Here is a 20,867-nt window from a genome sequence, read left to right on the forward strand (position 1 = left end):
ATGTATGTGCGCATGTGTTATTGCAGTAGAAGCCCGCGTGAGTTAACTTAAGCCTGTTAATCTGTATATATACGTTTAGTAATTATTGACGAGTGTGTGTATATATATATATATATATATATATATGTACACTCACACACACACACACACACACACACACATATATATATATATATAATATATATATATGTATATATATATACATATATATATATATACACATGCATACACATATATGTGTGCGTGTGTGTATGTACATATGTATTTAGATTTAAAAATTTTTAAATGTAGAAAACATTATCTAATCAAGTTTTCGTCACACACTTATATAAACACATTATATGCGTATACGTAACCAGGCGTGAAGTAATTACGCTACAAAAAAATTTTTCTTAAAACAGTGATTTGTATATATTACCCACCAACAGACTCATACATAGATGCATATAAATGTATGCAACTATATAAACGTGGGAATTCGTGTGCGCTCATGCGAAATAAATTCATAAGAAAACTTCCGTATCGATGGATATCGCTTTCATTTCATACACGTATGCACAAACAGAAATGTAACTTTCAAATTGTCAGACGTTCGTGATAGTTAAGCTGATTGTATTTAAAGGGGTGTGGGGCAGGAAGAGAAGGAGGAAAAAGGAAGAGTAGGGGACAAAAAGTGGGTGGACCCATGATAGTGGAGTTTTTTTAAAATATCTATCACCATTACCGTAGGGTTCGTTTAGAGTACGATATCAAAGCGTACGGTAATAGGGGGCGCTTTCCTTGGGCATAGTACAGAATGTAGCGTGTTTCCGTTGATCAAGATATTCTTCGAGACATAGGCGCCAGCATGGCTGTGCAGTAACAAGTTTGTTAACCAACCACATCGTTCCAGGTTCAGTCCTTCTGCGTGGCACCTTGGGAAGTCTCTTGCACAATAACTTCGGCCCAACCAATGACTTGTAAGTGAATTTGGCAAACGAAAATTGGACGAAGCCCATCGTATATGTTTATATATCTGTGTGTGTGTGTGTGTGTGTGTGTGTGTGTGCGCGCGTGTGTGTGAGTGTGTGTGTGTGCGTGTGTGTGTGCGTGTGTGTGCGTGTGTGTGTGCGTGTGTGTGTGTGCGTATGTTTGTGTCTGTGTTTGTACTACATCATCGTTTGGCAACCGGTGTTGGTATGTTTATGACACTATAATTTAGTAGATTCACAAAGGAAACCGACAGAATAAGTACTAAACTTAAAAAAGACAAAAAAGGCATAAATAAGTACTAGGGTCAATTCGTTCGACTAAAATTTCTCAGGGCGGTGCCCCATCATGGCCGAATTTGAATGACAGAAACTCGTAAAAGATACGTAGCTAGCTACATGGATAGATAGATACTTAGAGGGAGAGTGTGAGAGACAGAGAAAGGAGGAGGGAGAAAAAGAGAATGAGAGAGGGAGAGAAAAAGAGCGAGTGGGAGAGGGAGACTGAAAGAAAGAGTGAGACTGAGGGGTTTGAATAGGAGAAAGAGAGAGCGAGGGAAAGAGAGAGAGTGAGAGAGTGAGAGAGAGAGAGAGAGAGAGAGAGAGAGGAGAGAGAGAGAGACAGACAGAGACAGAGAGAGAGAGAAATGGAGTTAGACACAGAGAGTCACTTCCTGAAATACCTACACCCAACCTGACAGAATCATATGGACAGAATCACAGTATTCTGTAACCTGAAGGCGGCGATCTGGAAGAAACGTTAGCACGGCCGGACGGAATGTTTAGCAGCATTTCATCTTCCTTTATGTTCTGAGTTCAAATTTCGCCGAGGTTGACTTTGCCTTTCATCCTTTCGGAATCGATAAATTAAGCACCAGTTGCGTACTGGGGGCGATCTAATCGACTGGCACCCCCACTCAAAATTTCGGGCCTTGTGTCTAGAGTAGAAGAGAATATTCTGCATCCTGACCAGACCCAGACATATCTGTTGATTTCATTTGTTAGCTTTAAAGACATGATTCATTCCTGAATGTATTGTCGTACTTCTATACTCCCGCGCCGATTTCAATTTATTTTATTGGCTGATATTTTTGCATTTGTTTAGCTTCTTTGCTGTTCTTAGATTTTGAATTCTCCAACAAGATACGTCTGTCTTCTAGTTGTGACCAGTTCACGACGCATTGCGTTACATATATCAGATTTAACGCACACAATTACAACTGCACGAACATGTTTGTATGTATGTATGTATGTATGTATGTATGTATGTATGTATGTATCTATCTGTCTGTCTGTCTGTCTGTCTGTGCGCGTGTCTTTACGCGTGCGTTTCTACGTGTGCGTGTGTGTATGCGTGTGTTCGTGTGTGTGCGTGTGTGTGTGTTCGCGTGTATTCGGTCGTGTCCAAAATGCAAATCTAGTGAGACTTCTCACTTATGGTGTCCAATCATTCCTCACTTCCTAACCTGGAGAATATTTTCTCTATAAACTTATGTATTCGGTACTAAACCGACAGCCATCAAACTGCGCATGCTATCTCAATGGCTGCAAATAGTTTACGTGTTTGCGTGTGATACATATTACAATAAGAGAAGATTCCTCTGATAACAAGATTTCACTAAAGAGCTGACTGTATGGTCGTGTTTGTTCCAGTTTATTTATGATGAGTTTTGACACGAGACGTTACCACCTGTGAGTTGGGGAATTACATTATAACAATCAACAGATATGTGCACTTGACCTCAGATTTAAGTGCATTTTCTGGTCACACAGATCTTCGCCAAATGTACTTATCTACCACATAAGCATATATCTATCTATCTATCTATCTATCTATCTATCTATCTATCTATCTATCTATCTATCTATCTATCTATCTATCGATCTATCTATCTATTTATCTATCTATTTATCCACCTACCTATCTATCTAGCTCTCTCTCTATATATATACATAAATGTATATACATTTATATGCATATATGGATATACACAGACATATATATATACACTATATATATACATACATATATATACACATATATGTATATATATATATATATATATATACACACATATATATGTATATATATACACATATATATATGTATATATATATGTATATAGACACATCCGGGATCCGGGACCCCCTTCGGTCACGACACTGACCATGGGATTGCACCTAGAAAGTTACCCTCCTAGTTACAAGTCTGAGCATGGTTGTTTATGGAAGACCAGCAGTCGCCCATGCATACCGGCCTCCCCACTCCACGCCACCAGTGTTATCCAAGGGAAAGGCAAAGGCCGATACAGCTTGGCACTCGTGACGTCGCAACTCATTTCTACTGGTGAGTGAACTGGAGCAACGTGAAATAAAGTGTCTTGCTCAAGAACACAACACGCAGCCCGGTCCGGGATTCGAGCTCACAACCTCACGATCGTAAGCTCGACGCTCTAACCACTGAGCCATGCGCCTTCATATAGACACATATATATGTATATATATATATATACATACATATATATATATATATATATACATATATACATACGCATATATATGTACATATATATAAATATATATATGCATATATGTATACATATACATATACACATATATTATATATATATATATATTATATCTATACAATAATATGTTACATTACTCGATAGTCAAGATAAAACTCTGAGTTTCAGATGCCGAAGTGGAAATCCACAACACCATCTCTTCGGTTATCTGGCTATTTGAAAACGCTATGAAAAAATATATGAAGCTACCGTAAACTCTATAACCACTAAAGACACCGTTTCGACGAAGAAATACGTGGGCCTTACAGAGGGTAACTTCAAGGCCAGGTTCAATAACCACACTTTGAGCTTTAGGCACTGGAACAATAGAAAAGCGACACAATTATCTAATCATATTTGGTCTTTAAGAGATAAAGGTGTCGATTATAACATACATTGGAAGATTTTGGCCAGATGTAAGCCCTATACCAACGGCAGCGGAAGATGCGGTCTATGCGACATGGAGAGATGGCTTATCTGGAAAAGCAGCTTAGACCCTACTACATGTCTAAACACAAGGACAGAACTTTTCGGATCATGCCCACATGTGACTAAATTTCTGTTACGTTTTTGGTCCCCTAAAGAAAACGATATAGAACATGCTCTCTATGTTATGTTCCAAGAAGATTTTATATATTTTTATATATTTTTTATATATTTTTTATGTATTTTTATATAATTTTTATGACGAAAAATGCGAGCGATGTATAAGTACGCAGGCAAGCAGAGTTATAACACAGTAGGTATTTTTTCATAGCGTTTTCAAATAGCCAGATAACCGAAGAGATGGTTTTGTGGATTTCCACTTCGGCATCTGAAACTCAGAGTTTTATCTTGACTATCGAGTAATGTAACATATTATTGTATAGATAAATTTCCTCTATTTACATAATATTGAGGTTTCTTTCTTTCTTTTGTTATCTTACCGTTTTACCAATATATATATTATATATATATATATACACACACACATAAACATACAAATACATAATACATATATATGTGTGTACATATTCTTGCACATACCCACACACGCACACACACTCACATAATCTCACATATAAGCGTATATAACTTTTATCTTTTGCTTGTTTCATTCAATAGATTGCGGTCATGCTGATGCACTAACTTGAAAGTGCTTATTAATTTTAGATTTACTACTTATTTTATCGTTCTTATGCCGAACTATGGCTCCTCACACAGACACACGTACCCTTATTTGTTTCTGTGTTTAGAAAAGAAACAAAATCGTCCCTCATTGTATATTAAGTAGATCTACATTTATTTGAAAATAATACTGTAACAAAATTTTAATTTTTTTAGTCTTTAGTCAGTAAATGTTATTTCCTCTTTTCTTCTATCTAGATATCAAAGGAAATAACTATTACTCCCTAGAAAGTTTACTTTTGTGACCTAGACATCAATATTTTGAAACTGACCTGTTTTCCATTACATTTCAGACAGATTCAGCGCTGCGTTGCTGAAGCAGAAATATCTACTCCTTACAACAGATTTGCTTGTCAGTTGCTTGAGCTTAACACCTTGAGCGTGTCCCTTGGTGGCTGACAATATGTGCATCTGTGATCATGAGCAGGGGTAGTGGGGGAGCATGATAGCCGTGTTTTGAGTGGAATTCTTTGGGATTTGAATAAATATCTTAACAAATTCAAAGTTTGACGGAAATATCAGCAATTTTCCATACTTTCTAGTAAGCAAATAACAGTTGCTACCCAAGGATAAGAGTCGTGTTACACAGTGTACTCAATGTTTCACTCTATTTTTACTGGCGAGGGATATAAGTGGTATAATATGGTGAAACATGGCATGCATTTTGCCTGTTGAAAGGTAGATTCTAAATCTGATTAGATGGACCGAACTTTTGTTGATTTACAGTTGCGAAGGCTCAAGTTATTCGGACTACTGTTGTATAAAGGAGATAATCCAGTGCAAATCCATCACCGCCAAGGGCGATAGCAAAGTGGGGATTACTGAAAAGTTTTAAAACTAATGCTTATAGATTTATTGCAGGTGACAATTTTAAGGAAAGACATCTTGAGAAAAAATTAAACGAGATGGGAACAGATTAAGACACACAGTAAGGTCAACCCTGGTCGTCTCGAGGTTATAGTTGAAGAGAGTTGCCTAAAGCACCACGCGATAGGACTGAACCACGAACTATGTATTTGCGAAGCCAGCTTCTTACCACATAGCCACGCCCGCCATGCACCATTTTAACTCTGTTTTGACAACTTATTCTTTTATTTTTTTACTTGTTTCAGTCATTTGACTGTGTTGGAGCACCGCCACGTTGGAGCACCGCCATTATTTGAATAAATCGACACCAGTACTTATTCTATCAGTCTCTTTTGCCGAACTGCTAAGATACGGAGTCGTAAACACACCAGCATCAGTTGTTAAGCGATGGTGCGGAACATATATATATATATATATATATATATGTGTGTGTGTGTGTGTGTGTGTGTGTGTGTGTGTGTGTGTGTGTGTACGACAGGCTTCTTTCAGTTTCCCTCTACCAACTCCACTCACAAGACCCGAGGCTATAATAGAAGATACTTGCTCAATGTGTCACGCAATGGGACTAAAACCAGAACCATGTGGTTGGGAAGCAATCTTCTTACCGCACAACCACTCCTACACCTATTATCCGCTATTTTGTAGGAAACCACACTTAGCAACGCATTATTCTTTGGAAATATATCTAAGATTTTTATGTTTATTTATGGTTTACGAATATTTTCGAAACGCAGAATGCTCATGTACAGTTTTCGAGAGTTATACATTGGAAGTTGTGAGAATGTTGTATGGTAAAATGATTGTCGTAACACTCTGACCAGTAATTGCCTCTCTAACCGGCAACGACCTTACAGTCTGTAAATCTATAAATTATGATGAAATGAAAAACAATGAGATCCAACTGCCCTGTGGGCATTAATACATTCCATTATTCACAGTCGTAGAAATTATATATGAATGTAAGAGCTTACTGTGGACAAAGCTGCGTGGCGTTCGATTATAAATAAATAAAAATTACAAATTAAGTACATCACCAACGAGTGAAAAATACGTAATCCCACGAGAGATAAGTATAGGACAAAATACCAAAACGTACACAATGGGTGCAGGACATCACCAATGAGTGAAAAAGTGTATGTATGAGCATTCAGCTTCTACCAAACGATCTGCGCATCACGATATGATGAAATGTTTGTGCCGCATATCAATTTACTCTCTCTCCCCATCAAATCAACGTCATCTGAACAAGTGCATAGTGTACAACGTGTTAGGTGTCGAAATGATCGCGGAGCGACGTCAGATGAAGTGTTTTGCTCATGAATACAACGCATCACTCGATCTAGAAATTGAAATCAGGATCGCGAGATCGTGAGTGCAATACTCTAACCACTACGTCATGCGCCCTCTCTATCTCCCACACATACACACACACATATAAATGTATGTGTATTTTTCAATGTGTACGAATAAGACGAGAAAAATGAATAAATAGTTACCAGGGTAGCAGAAGTTTACATAAGTATCAAGGATGTTACAGCCTACTTATAAAGGTAGAAATTCTAGGGTTTAGTGAAATGTTTTTGTATTTCATAGATAAATATAGAAATCTAACGAAGAACTGTATTTCATCCTGTTCTCAGAGAATGCTCTTGTAAACATATTTAAAGAACGCGTTTATCGTCGCAAACATTGGCAAAAACATACTTTTAATTTCTATAAATAATTTCGACCTTTAACTGTCTTCTTACATTTCTTTTCCACAATCTATTTCCACGCCTTTAAGGTTTATTCCTATTTGCCTATATTTCCCATTTTTTATTTTTCTGCTAATTTCTTTTTTTCCCTATTTCTATAAATTGCCTTTGACGTTAAATCTATTAACGGTCATTAAAAGAAAATAACATACCAGCGTTCTCTTCATCATATATGCAGTAATCATATTCGGTTAAAATGGCTTATTAAAGTATTTTGTTTCTCTTTTTTTCCCTGATGAGAAGATCGCATTGTCTTACATTATTTTATTCCCTCTGGAACAATACCAATGTTTTCTTCGAAATATATGGTGGAAGTATAAAGATTTGAATAACACCTGCGTCTAACTCCATTTCTTTCTCTTTCTCTCTCTCTCTCTCTCTCTCTCTCTCTCTCTATATATATATATATATATATATATATATATATAATTAACAGAATGAGATTAAAAAAAAAACAAGGCTTTGAATACTTTTCAGAACATTTATAAAGAGGTCTTACAGCTGTTTCCGGGATATTTTATATATCCCTTCATCAGAGACGGTATGAGGAAATGTTTAAGTAATAATTATTGTAGAGAAGATATGAAATACAGAGGGAAGTGAAGGAATGAAAATAGAATTGAGATACGTAAGGATATTTTATTTGCAGTTCCATTATTTAAGTTTCCTGTACCTTGTGTGTGATTTCCAATGCTGTTCATATTTGGTCATTCCAAGCATAGAATATTGTAAACAGTGTTATTTGATCGAGGGTTTTTTTTGAGTGACTTAAAAATTGGGAATTTGTTTGTAAGGTCAAATCAGACAGGAAAAGACAAAAAAGAAGAAAAGGGGGAAGAGAGACAATAAAAAGAGAAAAAAGAGGTGTTTTAGCTAGTGGTCAGGATAAAATGATAGAAAGTAGGGGGAGGTGAGGGAGGGAGAGAGAGAGAGAGAGAGAGAGGGTAAAGAGTGAAAGAGTGTGAGGTATATTAGCAGGAGTGTTGTGACATAGCTGCATTAAGGGATGGGTAAAGAAAGTGCAGAGAGAAAGTAAGGGTCGGATGATGTGTAAGTGGGAATTAGTTTTGGTAATAAACTTCAGGTGGAATATATAGTGAAGTTCCTAGAATAGACTGGTTAGTAGAGAAGAAATAAAGAATTTATATTTGTGAAAATGAATACACACATACACGTATCCACACATGTATATAGACATATACATGCATCAACATATATATATACGCATACAAACTCTGATATGTTCACACGCATTCACGCCTATAGACACTCATTCGTATCTATTTTGTATATATAAATTCTTGTAAATAAAAAAAATGCATGGAGACTCATACTCGCGCATAAATGTATGTAAGTGTATATATACACGTACATACCCACCCAGGCGGGTATGTGCACACACACACACCACACACACACACACACACACACACACACACACACACATATATATATATATCTACACATACTCATATACAAATCCACGCTTATATAAAATATCTATACCTATACTCGTATATGCTCACCTGTACCCGCTTGCATGCTCATATATGCATACATACACACGTATATACACACATACATTTATACATGTACATATATACACACGCATATATACACACACATATATAACGCATACATACACATACACCTATATACACAAACCCATACATACGTGTATCCATATGTATTATCATATCTGTATGTATATGTACATACACCACGCATACATACATACGTACACACACACACATATATATATATATGTATATATATATATATATATATATATATATATATAGATATATATATATATATTATATATATATATATATATATAATATATATATATATATATATTTGTATATATTTGTCGACCTCACAAAAGCATTTGAAACAGTAAGCAGCACAGGACTATGGCTCATCCTGGAACGACCTGGCTGTCCCACTAATTTTCTACAGATGGTGATCCAGCTACACGAGAACCAGCGTGGCCAGATCAGACTCCACGGTGACCTGTCGGAGCCCGTCCCCATCTCTAACGGCGTGAAGCAGGGTTGTGTCCTGGCACCGACTCTCTTCAGCATCTTTTTCAGCATGATTCTCAAGCATGCAACTGAAGATCTGGAGGTTGGGGATGAGGTGTATGTCAGGTAGCGTCTGGATGGCAGTCTCTTCAATCTACGGCGCATCGAAGCCCACACCAAGACCCAGGAGAAGCTGATCTGAGACCTTCTTTTCGCGGACGAAGTTGCTCTCGTCGCCCACACAGAGCGACCTCTGCAGTGCATCACGTCCTGCTTTGTGGACGCCACGCGACTCTTTGGTATGGAGGTCAACCTCAAGAAGACGGAGGTACTTCACCAGCCTGCACCCAAAGCAGTATACCTTCTACCCCAGATTACCATCTGAGGTACCGAACTGAAATCAACACAGCAGTTCTCATACCCGGGATGCATCATCTCATTCGATGCAAGGTTCGACAAGGAAATTGACAATAGACTCTCTAAGGCAAATAGCTCCTTTGGCAGATTGTACGAACATGTTTAGCACAAGAATAACTTGAAGAACAAGACAAGGATCATCGTCTACAGGGCCGTGTTTCTCACCACTCTCCTTTACGGCTCGGAGGCCTGGGTCACCTGTCGCAGTCACATTCGTCTCCTCGAGCGCTTCCACCAGCGATGTCTCCGCACCACCCCCAACATTCACTGGAGTGACTTCGTCACAAACATTGAAGTTTTGGAGCAGACCGAGATCTCCAGCATTGAAGCCATGCTACTGAAGTACCACCTCTGATGGGCAGGGCTTGTTTCCAAAATGGAGAACCATCGCCTTCCTAAGATTGCCCTGTTTGGCGAACCCTCCATCGGCCGCTGTGAGAGTGGAACCCCAGGGAAAGGCTACAAAGACTGCCTCAAAAAGTCTTTCACCGCATGTCATGTTGACCACCAATGCTGGGCAGACCTGGCTGCGGACCGTGATGCTTAGCGCCACACGATCTTCAACGCGGTCAACGAGTTTGAAGAACACAAAAGAGACGCACATAAAGACAAGAGACGTAGGAGGAAGGCCCAAGCCGCCTCTGACACCACACCGGATGGACACTGCTGTGGACTCTGCTCACGGACCTGCCTTTCCCGCTCGGACTTGTCAGTCATGAGCGTGCCTGCAGACGATGTGGACAACCTTCCTAATTTTCGTTCACGAAGCCAAGCCATGATGATGACAATGATGATGATGATGATGATATATATATATATGTATATATATATATATATATATATATATATATATATATATATTATATATATATATATATATATAGTTATATAATTAAATGATTGTGATCCTAAAGTAAGAAAAGAGGAGTTAGATAAGGATTAGAAATTAAAATGGATATTTATAAGGTTGTTAGGGATTACCTATGGAGTATTGTGGAAATTATATATATATAATTTTTAGTTTGGGCACAAGACCTGTAATTATGGAGGATGAAGCTACTCGATTATCTCGACCCCTCTACTCAACTGATATTTATTTTATCGATCATCGAAGAATGAAAGCCAATGTTGATCTCGGCGGCATTTGAACGCAAAGCTTAAAATTAGACGAAATGCCGTTAAACGCTTCGTCCGGGGTGATAACGATTCTGCCAATGTCACTTCTTTTCGCTATCCCTAGGACTTCAGTTTACACACACACACACACATGCACATCACAGCTGTATGTGTGTGTTTGTGTGTTCGCTTGTGTTCGTGTGCTCGTTTGTGTTTGCTGCTGTTATGTGTGCGTGTGTGTGTCTGCGCGCGTTGTGTGTGTGTGTGTGTGTGTGTGTGTGTGTGTGTGTGGTGTGTGTGTGTGTGTGTGTGCGTGCGTGCGTGCTGTGTGTGTAATTTATTGCTGATTTATTTATTTATTTTTCTTTTGCCTTCGTAGAAAATAAAACAATTTTTCTAAGAAACATTCGTTCACTGAAGCAGAAAGAAAATACTTCTCGTCGATATTCGATGGCTTTTACCACAAACTGTTTTCTGAACCACGCCGAAATAATAGTCCATCCATTTACACATGTGCAACATAATAATTACAGAAAAGGGTAAACAGGAGAATTGTGTTGTTGTGTGCTGTTCATGCTTCACTTTATCTTTGAAGAATGGAAACCGAATGTTAAATATCGATTCTGACATCAGAATGAAGGAATTATTCAGAGCTAAGGAATCGGAACGAAACGAATACTATTCTACGGCGCCAAGCTAAAATGTGATGTTTATTGTGAAATTGTCACGTGTTTTGGGATTGCATTAAGTTATATATTAAACCTGTTTGTTACAGAAAGTCGATAGAAATCACTGCGTAAAAACAGAAATATAACTGAGGTTAAATATGGGTCTACGTGAAATGAAACTAATTGAAAGAGGTAGATGTAATTGATACGAAACAAAATATTATAATGATCGTTACATGATGTGCAAATATATATATATATATATATATATATATATACAATTTACAGCTATGAAGTTATTGATGCGAAATGTTTTCATTGGTGTGTATATTGTGGATTCAATTTATAGCATCTGGAACTTGTCAACACCGCTATATTATTGCACTTGCTTGACAGAAATGATGTTGGAGAGGGAATTTTCGAAAGATAAATTGCCTCAAATATTGACTGCTGCTTCTTTTATCAACATTGAAACGAGACACGGTACACTGTTCTAATGATTCATTCGTCTTTTTAATAACGATATTGATTTAAAATTTTGACATAAGGCCAGCAAGTTCTGGGGAGAGAGTAAGTTGATTATATAGGCTCCAGTGCGGCGCTCAGTTTGAGCTCAGAGTTTAAAGGCGGACGAAGTGAAGTTAAGCATTTTGCTTGGCGTGCTTACGATTCTACCAGCTCGTCGCCTTCTCGCCTTTCCATCGTAATAATATTAGTATTAATAATAATAAACCTTTCTATTATAGGCACAAGGCCTGATATTTGGGATTACATTGACTGGTACTTATTTTATCAATCCAGAAAGTCGACCACGGTGAAATTTGAGCTCAGAACGAAATGACGATAGGTATTTTGCCCGTCGCACATACGATTGTAGCTGTTAGCCGGCTTACTACTACTACTACTACTACTACTACTACTACTACTACTACTACTACTACTACTACTACTGGTGAGGATGATGAGGAATATGAGGATAATGATATCTTTTATTTGCCAATGGGGCATCTTATGAGAGACATTATGGTAGTTTATAATTTCTTTGAAAGCTTGCATAAAGTATGAAGGATGTAAGTTAAAGGAGTAAAAAGTATACATTAGTCGTAGGAGTGGCTGTGTGGTAAGTAGCTTGCTTACGAACCACATGGTTCCAGGTTCAGTCCTACTGCGTGGCACCTTGGGCAAGTGTTTTCTACTATAGTCTCGGGCCGACCAAAGCCTTGTGAATGGATTTGGTAGACGGAAACTGAAAGAAGCCCGTCGTATATATGTATATATATATGTGTATGTTTGTGTGTTGTGTTTATCCCCCAAGATCGCTTGACAATCGATGCTGGTGTGTTTACGTCCCCGTAACTTAGCGGTTCGGCAAAAAAGACCGGTAGAATAAGTACTAGGCTTACAAAGAATAAGTCCTGGGGTCGATTTGCTCGACTAAAGGCGGTGCTCCAGCATGGAGCAGTCAGACATAAGCAGACACTAACCTCAATACACCATCTTCGTTGCTCTTCTGGTCCAGCACGGCGAACTTACTATCTGAATCCACCTATCTGTTTTGGAGAAGGAAGCTAGCTACAATTATTTTGAGAAATACTTACCACTTACGCCACTGGAGTAACAATACTGAAAAATATTTCTTGATTTACGTCACAAACAAATGGAAATATATAATATAACAACAATAATATAAAGATCACATAATGAATTTACTTGATTACTACATGCTATCGAATCATGAATAAAATAACGGAAAGAACTGTAAGCATATCATATGTCTTAACAAGATAACATCTAATAATGACAACAATCTTGTCTATTTTTTCTATATCTTTCAATGAAATCTATTCGAGCCATGATCTTTTAAAAAAGCGTACTCGTTATAAAAATGAAGGCCACAAGGAAGAGGTATTTTTTCTCTCAATAAATACTATGACAAAACGTGATGTACCGATGTATATGTACTTGTAGTTCAGAATGTGGCATTTTGAATTGTATAAATAGAATTAAGAACTTTTGTGCAGTTACCCGAAGCAAAATAGATTTTTCTCCAATAATGGAATTTGTTGTTATTTTAACAAAATTTAACTACATGTTAAAGAAGCCGTGCATGCGAAGAAAGCAGACTTAATGTTTAGAAGAGCGAAAAGATGATGTTGTTTCCACTGAAATCTCATTAAATTCAAACAAAAAATAATTTCAAAAACTATCGATTGTAGAAGCGGTTATATTTGTAGATAATTACCGACGAAAATACGTAAACTAACGGGAACGGAACGTGCTGTTCTTCTTTCTTTGTTTTTTTACAGGAAACGTAATGCTTCATACTTTATACATTATATCAGAGATTCTCCAGCATGATATGTGCGTGTGTATGCGTGTGTGTGTGTTGGAAAGAAAGAAAGAAAAGAGACAGAGAGAGAGAGAGAGAGATAGAGATAGAGATAGATAGATAGATAGATAGATAGATAGATAGATAGAGAGAGAGAGAGAGAGAGAGAGAGAGAGAGAGAGTGAGTGAGAGAATTCGTTTCATTAAAAAGAAGCAAAATGGGAACAATATGAAGAAAAATAGTAAACTATTTTCCAAATCTCAATGTGAACAGGACGGAATTGTGTATTGGTGAAATATTTTGATGCAAACCGCTAATCATCGTACATATAATTGAGAGTAAAATTGCCATGCCATTTGAGAATCTGGTGGGCAAAGTTTGTTTTTGCATAATTAAGAATATCGTGAATCTAATAAAATAAAGAAAAATCTTGGATATTCCAATGTCCTCTCCAGTTCCATTTTCCGTTTCGGGAATTGTGGGAGAGCGTGCTGCTTCAAGAATGCTCAGAACAACCGATATTTACAATAACATAAATTAAACGATAAAAAAAAAACGTGTAAGGAATGAACTTACCAACAACGTATATTACATTATCTTTAACACAAGCTGAAAATCTCATTCTCGGTGTAGGCATTGGTGTTCTTTTTCTCCACGTGCCATCTTTAGGATTATAACTGTATCATATAATAAATAACAGATTTATGTTAATATTTTACAGTCAAAGTTAAATGTTTATACTTAGGACATTTCAAGTATTACTTTTAGCAATATATCCTTTCAGTACATCACTTGTTATCAATATAAACATATTGCACATGCATCTGTCTGTATGCAGCAGTTGTATGGCGGCAGTGAGGTGACAAACACACTCGCGTGCACACACACAAGCACACACTGACACACACACACACACGCGCACGCACACACACATTTGCCATCTATCAAATTCACTCGAAAGGCTCTGGTCAGCACGGGACTCTAGAAGAAGACACTTGTCGAAGGAGCTGTGGAGTGAGACTGAACTTGATACTATGTGATAGGAAAGTGATCTTCTTTACTACACAACCATACCTGTGCCCTCGGGATTGGGTGTTTACCGGCAATTGATAATGTATTTCCTATGCGAGAACCCAAACCTTCATTATTGAGAAAATGAAAAGAAATATTTTGCATATCCGCGTATATTAGATAACGACAAATTAGTTTATGCATACGTGTGTGCATGTGCGGGCGCGTGTGTGTGTGTGCGTGTGTGAGTGTGTGTGTGTTGGTGAATGTTTCAGTGTGAGTGTGTGTGGTGTTTTGCGTTGCAGCAAGGAGATTATTTATGACTGCATAGAAGTATCTAAGTTCGATTAGCTACTAATGTCTAATGAAGCGCATCTAGGCGTGTCGGTGACGTATGTATCTTGTTACTCGTACTGTGATAATCACTGCATAACCACTGCATATATATCTCAATAAGATGTGTTATTTCCTACGCTTCTGGAATAGGTGGCTATAAAACAACTGTTTTTTCATGGAGGTGGAGTCGTTGGCAGAGAAGGTAAATCGACGGGTGATTATACAAAGTTAGAAATCCATGAAAAGCATCAGAGTTTCTGCTGACGATACAAAAAGCATTTAAGATATTCAAGATAAAGTCAAGTCATTAAGCCATGATTTTGTGGGATTAGGTTTCACTTGAGACATCAATATGCGCACACAGATTTGTATGCCCCGTAAATACTGACCGCTTAGAGGCCTTGTTGATACTAAAATCTCATATATCCGAAGAGTTCTCATATGTCTAGGTGCACTTAGTAACAAGAGGCTGTGATACATTCGTTAAGCCGATTCAATTCAAATATGCTGTCAATATGTTTTTGTCAAAAAGGCGGCGAGCTGGCAGAAACGTTAGCACGCCGGGCGAAATGCGTAGCTGTATTTCGTCTGCCGATACGCTCTGAGTTCAAATTCCGCCGAGGTCAACTTTGCCTTTCATCCTTTCGGGGTCGATAAATTAAGTACCAGTTACGCACTGGGTCGATATAATCGACTTAATCCGTTTGTCTGTCCTTGTTTGTTCTCTCTGTGTTTGGCCCGTTGTGGGTAGTAAAGAAATAGGTATTTTGTCTGTCTTTACGTTCTGAGTCCAAACTCCACCGAGGTCGACTTTGCTCTTCATCCTTTCGGGGTTAAGCACCATTTGCGTACTGGGGTCTATCTAATCGACTGGGCTCATCCCCCAAAATTTCAGTCCTTGTGCCTAGAGTAGAAAAGAAACGTTAGTAAACCAGACAAAATACTAGTCGGTATTTTGAATCCTTACTTTCTGAGTTCAAATTCCGCTTAGGTCGACTTTGTCTTTCTTCCTTTCGGAAATAAGCACTAGTTGAACAGTGGGGACAAGGTAATCGAGTATTACTTCCCGACAAATTTCAGGAATTGTGCCTAGAAATGAAAAGGGGTGCTACATCATTTCTGTTATGTGGAAAATATTCCATCAATATTGCACAAATGATGTTGGCATCAATTTTAAAATCCATTCAAGACTTGGTCCCTGTGCTGTCCGCCTGCTACAAAAATCGAACTCAGTACATACAGCAACATTATATCACAATTACTTTATCTCAACTGGTCCATACCAAAATACCTCAAAACGGAAACGGATCGCATAAAATTCAAATGTTCACTGGACAAATTTCTCCAAAACATCCCTGACTAACCTCCTACACCCGGTTATGTCTCCAACAATAATAACTCTTTGCTGGAGTTGGCTATGGTGCCCTATATATGACTGAAAGACTTCCCCAAGTGGTGCTATTCAGTTAGACATCGCCTGGGCCTATACTGGCTAAAACCTATCAAAGTTATCAAAGTTATTTATGGTATTGATGGCAAAATGCCCAAAACAGTAAAAAATATTTTAACATGTAAAAATATGCATGAAAATCCGAAAGTTATTTATGCTAAATTATATACAACAATATCGTATTTGGAAATCTGGTGAATGCCTAATGCGAAATACTTTATTATCCAATATTATTAATTCATTATTTGAACATTTCAATTTCAGGACACAATTTCATTTTGAAAATTTACTTGCATGGTTGTGTCAGATTATCAGAGCTGACAAAGAATAATTGTAGTATAATTTGTTTAAGGTTTAAGTTGTTAAAAGGTAAATAATAATTCAATTATCGTCTAACAGTTTTCACTAATATTTTTGATTAAGATGACAGTATTTCATTCCCTGAAAATGTTGTAAAACACGTAACAAAATAAATATTTAATATTGATTAAAAGTTTGACGTCACGATATCATGGGATTTTTGTGTGGAACGAAATTACTTGGAAGGCTTGTAAATTTTAAATCTATTCATCCATCAAGCTGTTATATGCAATGATAAGAGTGGAGTTGAAATAGAAAGCAGATCAACGGGGAATTATAACGGTTTACAAATCTTGCAGTTGCAGCAGATTTGACAGGGGAGCATGCATAATGCAGATTAGCGTTTGAAGTAGAAACTGGCAGAAAGAGAAAGTAAAAATTCATATCGCGGTAGGGAATCGTGATCTTGCGATAATGAACACGTCAAATAATGATATAGTTCGTTTACCTGCTAACACCCTTGATGATACCATAGTTAACTATACATGGGGTATAATATTTGAAAACTAAAAGAAGAAAAGACCCACAGAAGTATAAAACAATGCTGAATACAAAGATGAGTCATTAATTATCTACAATGCACTTACGTGGAGGCGTAATGACCCAGTCCAATAACCCAGCAGACTCGCGATCGTAGGATCGCGGTTTCGATTCCCAGTCCGGGCGTTGTGTTTATTGAGCGACCTAAAGCTCTACGAGGCTCCGGCAGGGGTGGTGGTGAACCCTGCTGTCCTCTTTCAAAACAACTTTCTCTTACTCTTTCTTCCTGTTTTTGTTCTACCTGTATTTCAAAGGGTACACGTGTCTGTGGAGTGCTCAGCCACTTGCACGTTAATTTCACGAGCAGGTTGTTCCGTTGATCGGATCAACTGGAACCAACGTCATCGTAACCGAAGGAGCTCCACGACATTGCACTTACAAAGTTTAGTTTTCTCTGATGGTGATAAAATAAATCGCACTCATCCATTTAAGTGATCTCCCTCTAATCCCTGCGGTACATGTTTGAACTTGAACCGTCAGTTTTGCTGAGGATTTTATGGCTAAGATTGTTGTAGATGATTTTGTAAGCATAACCATAGCTAACTTTGCATATGTTTTACCAGTTTTAGATAGTTTGTTGTCTGTTCAACTAATTCATACCAGCCACTCGTTAAATGTTGCTATCAAGACTGGATTTTTCACTTTGTTTTCTGTTTTCAATCCATTCGTAAGCACTCACTGTTAGATATTTAGCTGGACGCCATTGATGAATTTCAGCGCTCGATATACCCTCTTGCCACATAAGGGCACTCCATCGGTTACGATGACAAGGGTCGCGGTTGTACCGATCTATGGAATATCCTACTCGTGAAATTAACGTGCAAGTGGCCGAGCACTCCACAGACACGCGTTCCATTAACGTAGTTCTCAGTGAGTTTCCGCGTAACAGAGTATGTGACAAGGCTGGCCTTTTGAAATACAGGTAGTACGCATTCGTGCCAATAGAGTGGACTGGAGCAAAGTGAAATGAAGTGCCTTACTCAAGGGCAGAACTTGCCGCTGGGAATCGACCCTACGATCGTGAGCCGGATATCCTAACCACTAACCCACGCGTCTTCACTTGACCATGCACGCACACACACACACACACACTCACAGACGCATGCGTAAACACACAGAGAGGAATAGAGAGGGAGAGAGGGAGAGAGAGAGGGAGAGAGGGGGAGAGAGAGTGAGAGAGAGAGAGAGAGAGAGAGAGACAGAGAGAAAAGTACCACTATACTCCGCTTTTCTTTGGAATAAACAGAAAATAGATCGGCCATGATTGAGACGCTATAACAACGGCAATTTCATGTTTAAACATGTAGCGTAGCGATTAATGGAAAATTACGCCGTCATGTGAGCACAACTAATTTTCCCTACAGAAGTATAATGAATAATTGTAAAATTGTCGTGGATAATTAATAATTCATGAATGAAGTTTCAGAAACCCCCAGACTGTCGTGCTTAATGAATGTTTTCATATACGAACAAAGGGCTTTTATTTCGTTCTTTATATCATGTGCTCCACGGCGCTCTTTATGAAAACTGTTAGTTCTCGTAGAGTCCAATTTGTCTCACTGCAAATGTGTACTGTAAGCGATACAACTCATTACTGTTAGCTAAGCGGAGATGCTCTCAACTGCGAAATATTAATTCAAGGCAAATTTATTTAAAACGGACTGTCATGAGGGTGGAATTATAGGCCCTCCATTTTCCTTTTAACAGTTGCATCAATCTTTTATTGTCTTGACTGATCTAGTTGCTTACACATTATATCATTACACATTGTCCAGGGATATGTCACTTAAACTTTTACTGATCCGATCAACTTGGCTGCGAAAATATAATAATTATAAGGAGCACTCCGTCGGTTACAACGACGAGGGTCCCAGCTGATGCAATCACCGGAACAGCTTGCTCGTGAAATTAACGTGCATGTGGCTGAGCACTCCACAGTCACGTGTACCTCTAACGTAGTTCTCGGAGAGATTCAGCGTGACACAGAGTGTAACAAGGCTGGCCCTTTGAAATACATTACTACTCCTTTTTGCCAGCTGAGTGGACTGGAACAATGTGGAATAAAGTGTCTTGCTCAAGGAGACAACGTGTCGCCGGGAATTGAACTCACGACCTTAAGATCGTGAGCCGAATGCCCTGACCACTAAGTCACACCATAGTAATTATAGCTTGTGTAAAATCTGTGCAATAGGTGTCTATTGTACCGTTATGCAGAACTGAGTTAGTACACATTATTTACATTATTTACATTGGGCGGATATGTGACCGCATCTTGTTTGTTGTTATCACAACTCTCCAGCCTTCATCAGGTGTCCTGGTAGAATTTTGAACCCAGTCATGGCTTCTCATTCTTAAAGTATTTTTGTTATACTATTATTATTATTATTATTATTATGATTATTATTATTATTATTATTATTATTATTATTATTATTATTATTATTATTATTATTATTATTTTTATTTTTATTATTATTATTATTACTATTATTACTATCATTATTATCATTATTATTATTATTATTACCATTATTATTATTATTATATTATTATTATATATTATTATTATTATTATTATTATTATTATTATTATTATTATTATTATATTATTATTATTATTACTATTATTACTATCATTATTATCATTATTATTATTATTATTACCATTATTATTATTATTATTATTATTATTATTATTATTATTATTATTATTATTATTAATTCTAGGCATTGAACTCGCAAACTGAGTGTTAGTAGCCCGCACTCTTAACCATTACGCTTGTTTGTTGCATTAACAATAAACAAGATCAGGACACTGTAAATAATGTAAATGATATAAATAATGTACAGAATTCCTCAAATAAATAAACTTAAATATTCGGAGGCGTTATTTTTAACAAAACATAATATCTTAGTCAGTGGTATCATCACAATATCAATAAATGTATAACCGTTAGAAGAATAATTACTTTTAAGAATCCAGTAAATTCTAGTGTAATGGAACATAAATTGAAGTCAAGTCTAATTAGATTTTTCCGAAGATAAAAGTTTAATATAAGACATAGTAATAAAATTTGTACTTGTAACATTTTTGTTCCTACTGAATTGCTATATCTGGTTATCCTGCACTAAATCTATAGGCGTGGTTATAGGCGCAGGAGTGGCCATAGGCGCTAGGGTGGCTATAGGCGCAGGAGTGGCTGTGTGGTAAGAAGCTTGCTTTCCAACTACATGGTTCCGGGTTCAGTTCCACAACGCGGCACCTTAGGCAAGTGTCTTCTACTATAGC

General features: G+C 37.5%; 1 protein-coding gene across 2 annotated transcripts in view; it reads right to left on the reverse strand.

The window, feature by feature from the left end:
- Nucleotides 1-20,867, reverse strand: part of LOC115232376 (kelch-like protein 5) — a 172,006-nt gene that overhangs the window by 123,802 nt on the left and 27,337 nt on the right. For both annotated transcript variants that reach the window (XM_036514633.1, XM_029802230.2), the window contains exon 4: nucleotides 14,458-14,558. In XM_036514633.1, coding sequence (XP_036370526.1) covers nucleotides 14,458-14,558 — 101 coding nt within the window. The remainder of the gene's footprint in view (nucleotides 1-14,457; nucleotides 14,559-20,867) is intronic.

Source organism: Octopus sinensis, linkage group LG2, assembly GCF_006345805.1.
Source record: "Octopus sinensis linkage group LG2, ASM634580v1, whole genome shotgun sequence".
NCBI classification, from domain to species: Eukaryota; Metazoa; Mollusca; class Cephalopoda; order Octopoda; family Octopodidae; genus Octopus; species Octopus sinensis.